Source organism: Podarcis bocagei, assembly GCF_964188305.1.
Source record: "Podarcis bocagei genome assembly, chromosome: 14".
In the NCBI taxonomy this organism is placed as follows: Eukaryota; Metazoa; Chordata; class Lepidosauria; order Squamata; family Lacertidae; genus Podarcis; species Podarcis bocagei.
In genome coordinates, this window is record NC_138139.1 from 38,026,443 (window position 1) to 38,035,096 (window position 8,654).

An 8,654-nucleotide genomic window follows, 5' to 3' on the forward strand; every position below is an offset into this window, starting at 1 on the left:
TTACCGGAAAAATCCGAGGGCGCGCTCGCACTCGAGTGCTAAAATCCACGGGTTAGGGGGCGCAAATTACTTGCCTTGCCCCGGGTGCTGACAACCCACGCTACGCCACTGGACTGAATCCCTCTCACAAAAAACTGATTATCTGGAGGCACCCCAGAGCAGGTGCAGGAGGGAGAAAAGACCAAGGCTGGATTAACCTCTCTCCCCCTGCAGTACAGAACTCATTTTTTTACACTTCTCTCCTACACTTCTTCCAAGGAGCTTAAAGCGCCATACATGGTTCTCACCACCACCACCCATTTTATCTTCACAACCACCTCATCAGGTAGGTTTAGTCTGTGAGAGAGGTACTGGCCAAAGTCACCTAAGAAGCTTGATGGCTGCATGGTGATATGAACCACCCTGGCTGTTGGGATGAAAGATGTTCTCTAGGCTGTATACAAAGTGCTGTATACCTTTAAAGCAAGTTTGAAGCACATTCTTTGCCTCAAAGAGATGGTGGGCCATTTGCTGGACAGGGGTCCCCAGCCCTGAGTAAACATTACTGAAGACTCATGGCCACAGGGGTGGGACAAAGGTGGATAATATTGCACTATATTACGTGCAGTGCAAAACATCCATCTTAATTCTGCTCCCGGCTGGTTGTGGAAAAGTCATGCCTCAGCGGTGCTAACTGACTCTAGTGTGGAAACAATCCTGTTCCTGAAATGTCAGGATTTTAATTTTAATTTTTAAACCACCACAAAGCCCTATGATGCTCAAAGGAGGGGTACCTGAAAAATCAAATTAAAAATGATTTGAGAAAATCACTCATAAATTTATTCCACTTTTAAAAAATAATCCATTTCTTGCTCCATGGATTACCCTGCGATGACTATTCCAAATACAATTCCTCAGATAGTGATAGGCTTCCTCCTTATCTCCAAATTAAATGCATTAATGCATAACTTAATTTATGTCTACTCTTCATATATCCCCATTTTGCTTTGTGCTGGATTTCTCATTTTAAAATATGCATTGCAACGAAGGTGTGCAAGTTCCCCTACCAACACCCCCATCCAGCACTCAATACTCTCAATAGTTTTTACGTTCTCTCATTTATTAGTTGGACTGATGGATCCTTCTAGTGGTCATCATTGAAACTGCAACAAAACCTTTGGATTTAGAAATTAGGAGGTGCTTCCAGGCCTGTGTTTATAATGGAATGATGTTTCTCAAACACATCTTCTCTTCTCTTCTCCTTTCCTTTCTGCATCCACATGATCTTAGTGACATAAAAGTGTCAGCTTTTATTCTCCCTACCCCATTTAATCCAGATTTACCAACTTCATGAAAATAAATTTGATTTTCTTAATTAAAAACAACAACACTGTCGCCACTCACCACCCTTCTGTGATGCACGAATGACCCATTTACAGTATGAAGCCCTCTTCTGGAAGCACCCTATGGTAAGAATGAAAATTTTAAGCATTATGGGGTTTCTTCAGCGTCCTCCGTCTCATTAGCCCACGGGAGGGGAACTGGTGGCACCTCCATACCACTCAACTTCAATATCCACCATCCCTGACCATTAGCCATACTGGGTGGGACTCATTAGAACTGGGCATCCAACATTTTGAGGGCAACAAGTTCCCCCTGCTACTGCATCCTCTACTTTTTCGTTTTTCTTTTCTCCCTCTCAAGTCTGTTCCTGTTAAATCAAGTGTTACAGGATTTTTTTAGAATGATTGGGGGGGGTTGCCCCTCTAGCATGCAGTGTGTACCCCTCCCTTTGTTCACATACAATGTCTCCTCAAAGCACCACATAACTCACGACACCACACAATTTCCAACGTCGTTCTGCTCAGGGAAAAGATGGCTACCGAAACTTCGGAAACTGGTAAAAGACAGCCATAATCCCTGAAACCTGGGATCAGGTACACAGCAGCCTTTTGCATAGGAGATAATCACTGGCATCCTGGTAAATGGGTGCCAGACAGATAGTCATCCCGTGGACAATAGCGAACCATCCAGGAATGGATTAGGTTCTTGGTCAGGACAAAAAAGTATGATAACTTGATGGGAAACCAGGAACTTGTAAATATTTCTTTTGTCTTACTTAATGGGTGTGAGGTGGAGGTCAAGGGAAGGATGGGGGCAAACCTGATGCTCAGGTTTCTGTCACCAGGCCCTCCCAATTTGTGATGTATGCATGATGTAATTTTCTTAGGGACGTGGGTGGCGCTGTGGGTAAAACCTCAGTGCCTAGGACTTGCCGATCGTATGGTCGGCGGTTCGAATCCCCGCGGCGGGGTGAGCTCCCGTCGTTCGGTCCCAGCTCCTCCCCACCTAGCAGTTAGAAAGCACCCCTAAGTGCAAGTAGATAAATAGGTACCGCTTTATAGCGGGAAGGCAACGGCGTTTCCGTGCGCTGCTCTGGTGCTGGCTCACCAGAGCAGCTTCGTCACGCAGGCCACGTGACCCGAAAGTGTCTCCGGACAGCGCTGGCTCCCAGCCTCTTAAGCGAGGTGAGCACGCAACCCCAGAGTCGGTCACGACTGGCCCGTACGGGCAGGGGTACCTTTACCTTTACATGATGTAATTTTAGGGGTGTTGTGGGTATCTTTGTAAAACTGATAAAAGTGGGAGCCATCCTTTGTTCTGGGCGTCTTCCTGCTTCGCCCATGCAATGGGTGGAAGTCCTGCTGCAACAGTCGTTTGAATAAAGACCAGGCCTCCTGGCTGGTGTCTGGTAATCCAAGTGAGCCCAAGGATTTTCCTATAACACAAGCATGCAACCCTCTCTTCAGGTTCTTGTCTACTAGGAGCAAAGGAAGCTACCGTAGACAGAGTCAGACTATTAGTTCATCTTGCTCTCCCCAGGAAGGCTTACCTGCCACCTTCATTACACACCAGGCGAAAACATTCCTCTTCTCCCAGGCCTTTGGCTAATTGAACCATGTATGGACTGACCAGTCACCCTCTCCAGGATCTCAGACACTTTTCCCAGACCTACTGGGGGATGCTGCGGACTTCTTACAAGCCAAGCGGGTGCTCTGCTACCAATGAACTGCACAGTGGAGCAATTCGGTAATTTTAGATTCTGGATTTAATTCAGTTCATTTTAATTATGTATGGTCATGTGGAGGAGGGCGTTGTTGTTGTTGTTTTATGCTTTGCCCAGAGGCATCCCAAAATGATTTGCAATATAATAAAAACATCTATAAATGGCATATATAAAAACAGTTAAAACAATTGTGTTTATTTTTAAAACACATTTATATAAACAGTTTAAAACATCAACAGTGCAATCAATTAAAATCCAATACCTACTGGGATAATTCATATTCCACATTTAAATGCAAATGAGTATTGCTTTAAAATGTGGCAAGCATCTGGGTGCCCTCTTGCTCACTTGCCTGAAAGGGACCCTGAATTTCAGCCCTGTACTGCCCTGCCCTGAAGGCACCACAGGAGCTTTTCCATACACCTCCTTCATTCTCCATGCCTCAGCTTCTCTACCTGTTCACAGTCCTCAGCCTATACCCCAAGACCATAGCTGTCAACTTTTCCCTTTTCTTGCAAGGAATCCTATTCAGAATAAGGGAATTTCCCTTAAAAAAAGAAAAACATTGACAGCTATGCCCAAGACACTACTTCTGCTCATGGGGACCATGTACAGATCAGCTTTATCAGAGAAAGCCAATGTAATGTAGCAGGTACAGCAGAAGTGTGCAAACTGTGGCCCTCCAGATGTTTTTGGCCAGTGGTCAGGGCCAATAGGAGTTGTAGCCCAGCAACATCTGGGAGGCCAAAGGTTAGCCACTCCTGCTTTACATAATTTCAAGTGCTTCCTTGTATGTTATCTCAGCAATTATTTCAACAGCCTTATTGGTAGTGTAGTGAGGGCTCCCATCTTGGATGGCTTTAAATGCAGATTAGGAAAATTCATAGAGAATAAGGCTATCAGTGGCTACTAGCCCCAATGGCTGTGTCTCCTTATGCTCTCAAACGCAATATAGACTAGGGTTCAAAGCTCCGACACAGCAACAACAAAGCTCACTGGTTGATCGGATGGCAATCATTATTTCTCTCTCAGCCTAAGCAACCTCGCAAGGCTGTTGTTGTGAGTGTGAAGCTGGCACAAAAATATAATTAATAAATGGATTCGCACACACCCTGCCTTACAGGCGGTAGATAAGAAATGGAGGTGACAGGGGACCATTTTGTGCTTTCCACTGGAGGCAAGGAGAGCCTAAGCACGAACAAACCCATGGCCGAGGTGTCGCTAGAGGCTTGGGGGTGGCTTTCAAACATGCCTTGACAGGCCTTCAGCCTCAGAAAGGTGAATGGGCGCCAGAGGCCTAGTTGGTATGTTTGTTTATCTCAGTGTTTAAAGCAACAACAAAAGGTCAGAGTCCGTTGCCGTGGGAGATGCTTTTTTTTTTTTAAGCCTCCCACAGCCTTCCCACTGTCCAGCTGAGACAGGCCTATTTACTTGTCAACTTCAGTTATTTAATTCATTTCACCACTGTTAAAGAAATAGGCCCAACTCAAAACGTGAAGACCCAGCAACTTGGGGGATGCTGAACTGAGAGGGAAGGAGATGCATTTGCAACTCTTGCTTGTGCAAAATACACGTTGGGTCACAGTGGGTGGCTTCTGGGTTCCTGGACCTCTTGCAATATCTTACCAGAAGTCAGAAGCCACAGCCCCACAACCGTGATAAGTAAGGCTTTGGTTGCAGGGCAGGGGCAGCACCTTCCCGTTTTGCCTTAGGTGGCAAAACAGGATGGGCCGCCCCTGGGCTCTTGTCTATTTTAACTTGAGCGCCTTTGTGTTTACCCTGGCAAAACAATCCTATTGACACAAGCATTGGGCAGCAAATTCCTGTCACTAACAACAGAGCCCTGGGAAACTTATCTCAGTGGTATATTTGAAGGGTAACAGGAGAATACTCTAGGTCTCTCTATAGAGCAGTTTGCAAACCAGGGGGGGAAAGAGAACAGCCTGGGCAACTTTGATCACAGGTAAGTAGTCCTAAACTTTCTTCCCTACTTCAGCTAAGACTATTTACTATTTGAGTCTGTAGTCCGGCAGTTTGGGCTAATGGTCTAGGCACCTGGGTGACAGATAATACCCTGCACTGCTCAGCAAGTCCATCACCCCAGGATTGCTCAAAACTGTTTTCCCCATAGTAAGGTTAAGGTAAAGGGACCCCTGACCATTAGGTCCAGTCATGGACGACTCTGGGGTTGTGGCACTCATCTCGTTTTATTGGCCGAGAGAGCCAGTGTACAGCTTCTGGGTCTTGTGGCCAGCATGATTAAGCTGCTTCTGGCGAACCAGAGCAGCGCACGGAAGGACCGTTTACCTTCCCGCTGGAGCAGTACCTATTTATTTACTTGCACTTCGTGCTTTCAAACTGCTAGGTTGGCAGGAACAGGGACCAAACAACGAGAGCTCACCCCAGCGTGGGGATTTGAACCGCCAACCTTCTGATTGGCAAGCCCTAGGCTCTGTGGTTTAACCCACAGCGCCACCCAAAAGCTTGATCTTAGCTCAAAAGGTGGTATTAGATAGAGTTGGATCCACTGGAAGATGGATGGTGATTTGCAGTAGATCCAAAAGGGTTTCTTATGTTACCTCCAGTCTATCATTATTCTGTGGGAGGGATTTAATCACATACTGGAAATTTAGGGTTGTGTACACTATGCCTTTAAAATCCATTCAAAGCCCATTCTTTCCCTCAAATAATTTTGGGCACTGTAGTTTGCCCCTTGCAGAGTTGCAATTCCCAGCAAACCCTTAACCAACTACTGTGTCCAGAATTATTTGAGGGAAATAATGAGCTTCAAAGGTGATTTAAGCATATAGTGTATACAAAAATAAAAAGAATCCTGGACTTTTTTGCAGTTTGGGGGAGTGGCAGGGTTAAAAGTATGCAAAGGGTAGGGGCATGGGGGAGAAATATGATTCAGTTCACATTTAAAGGTGAGGCTGCTTAAACCACACTGAAACAATACACAGACTGAAACGGCACCATCCTTTGAGATTTGCACTTCTTCAAATTTTGCAATACTGCTCCCCAGCCAAGCACTAGGGTACTGTGTGCATAAAAATGCATATATTCATAATAGCAACATACAAAACTGCATTATATTTTTGAAAACTGCTTGTGGTTTGTCTTTTTGAAAGGGGGAAAGGATGGATTATACTTTGGAAGACACACAACGGAAGGAGAAGCTTCTGAGGACTGTTTATGCCCTCCAAGTTAAATCAGATGCCACATTTCAGAAAGCCAGCCCTCTCCTGAACAGCCACCCTGGTACAGGCATGGTGACAGAACACCAAGTGCACCAGCTGGCCGAGAAAGCCAAGGTCATCTGCCATGACCTGGACAATATCAAAAACTCCCTTTACTACCGGCAAGATGAACTGGTGCAGCAGATCCCAAACCCCAACGGCAACCATTATGGAGGTGTGTGTGGAATTCACTGCTCGCTTGATGGGCTTATCTACATGACTAGTGAAAATGCACCAAGGGTCCACTTCCTCAACCGCTCAGGCCAAACATTTCAGTCTATACCATGTGTGGAATGGAAGAAGAATGAGACTTTTTTGCCAGAGGATGTGACCGTGACCAGGGCAGGGATGGTGGCAATTACAGACCTGGTCAATGGGACTGTCCGCATCTTCAACAACCACTCCAAGTTCTCCAAGGGAGAATGGCTAAGAATTGGGAAGTTTTGTTCCCCAAGGGGAATTGGAGTGGATACATCTGGAAAGATTCTGGTGGCAGACTACACGGAAGGAAAAGTTCATAGCTTTGCCCTTGACCGTGCTTTCAAGGTGCAAAGCACCCACTCTGTCTCCAACCTGTGTGGGCCACGCTACGTGTGCTTGGCCCCAGAAGGAGGGTTTGTGGTGAGTGAAGAATGTGGTGATGTCAAGCTCTTCAGTAGCAACCACAAACTGGTCTCTTCCATCACCAGCAAATATGGCCACTGCTTTGGCAATCCCTCTGGGGTCTGCGCTGATAGAGAAGGCAACATCATTGTGGCTGATGAACAGCACCAGAAAGTCCACTTGTTTCCTAGGAGTGGGTCTCCCATCTGCCTGGTTTCTAAAGGTCTGCAGAGACCAATGGGAATAGCTTGTTCCACCCAGGGGTTGCTGTTAGTTGCTGATAGTGGAGATAACTATGTCAAAGTCTTCAAGTACCGTGTGAGACCCCATTACAGCTCTGACAATCTTTGTATATCCAGTGACAGTCCAAACCTAACTCCTAGAGGGAGAGCAGAGTAGGATTATTCCATCATTCACCTCCAGACATCTTCTGCTTTGACCTCTGCCACACTACCTCATCTGACAGTACAGTCAGTTATCCAAGTTTTTCTAGCACTCAAAAGGACTTGCTGCAGCAAACTACACCTTTGTCACATGGTGGACTCGAGCTAAACAGCTTAGATCCCAATATCTGACCCATATCCATATCTTGGATGTTATGACTGACAGAGGGGGCCCTTTTGGTAGTTCCAGTACCCTCAGAAGTTCAAGGTGGCCTGGAGAGGGCATTCTCTGTAGCAGCCCCTACATTGTGGAATTTCTTCCCCACAGAGATGCGACTGGCACTTTCAGTATGCCAAAGGCATACTGGCCTTCTTCCTGGCCTTTGACACGTGATATATATAGTTTCAGTGCCCGTGCTATTCTCTTGACTGCAATTTGTTTTAAAATGATTTTAAATCACCCACCTGTGATTCCCAACAAGTGGTATTCAGAGGCATACTGCCACTGACAGCAGAGGTAGAACATAACCTTTGTGGCTAGCCCTAACTGGCATGGGAGTTGTAGTCCAAAGCAGAGGGAGGGCACTTGGTTGGTGAAGGCTGTACTACCACATCTGAAGCTAGCTTAGGGGCTACAGAGAAGGCCATGAAGCCCATATAGTTCTGTCCTCCAACACCAGCCATTGCCCCTGGCATTTAACAGTGACTGTCACACCCTGCCCAATGGTAGGGCTGGCCCAGGATAGCCCTTGAGGAAGAAACCTGGTTCTTCTAAAGAGCCAGAGCCTTTTAGGAGCCACAGACATGCCATTATTATTAAAGAGAAAGTTTTCTCTAATATATGTTTTCATGAAAAGTAAGATTACCTGAATTATATTTGTCACTGGTAATGTTAAAAACTAGAGTAAATTATAATAAAATTATCTGATCACAGACCATAGCAGGATATTTAGAAGGTCAAAGTAATAAAAGAGGTCAAAGACTCCCCACTGTTTCTTGTCTTATTTATTTTGTTTTTATTCATAACGTTTAGAAATGGATGCCACATATTGCACCATATTAACTGGGAGGCAATTTGGGGTTTACTTTCAGAGCAAATATATATGCTGTCTACATTTCATATTTTAAATTGTGACTAACTTCATTTGCGAGGATTGTAAAGGGACACGTTGATAAATGCAATTACAATGAAGCAATAGGGATATAAGGGCAGAAAATATTTAAATGATCCATGCATGTGTTGCTTTGTCAGCATTTTGCTTATTAACATCTTCCTTTATTTCAATAGAGAATGCCTGCAAATAGAGGGCTCTAAAGTTGCACACATGACCACCCTATTATTCCTAATGCACTAACCTAAAATCCAGACTTTTCTCCTTAATT

At 45.3% G+C, this 8,654-nt stretch overlaps 1 protein-coding gene across 2 annotated transcripts; it reads left to right on the plus strand.

The window, feature by feature from the left end:
* The first annotated feature begins 3,365 nt into the window (after positions 1–3,365).
* NHLRC4 (NHL repeat containing 4) lies at positions 3,366–8,256 on the plus strand. 2 transcript variants are annotated; one of them, XM_081169921.1, is made up of 2 exons: positions 3,366–5,013; positions 6,178–8,256. In XM_081169921.1, exon 2 carries the CDS (start codon positions 6,187–6,189, stop codon positions 7,285–7,287), a length of 1,101 nt encoding a protein of 366 aa, XP_081026047.1. In that variant the 5' UTR covers positions 3,366–5,013; positions 6,178–6,186; the 3' UTR covers positions 7,288–8,256. The 2 variants fall into 2 exon arrangements, with proteins under 2 accessions (XP_081026047.1, XP_081026046.1); XM_081169920.1 differs by having other exon boundaries at positions 3,368–5,009.
* The last annotated feature ends 398 nt before the right edge of the window (positions 8,257–8,654 follow it).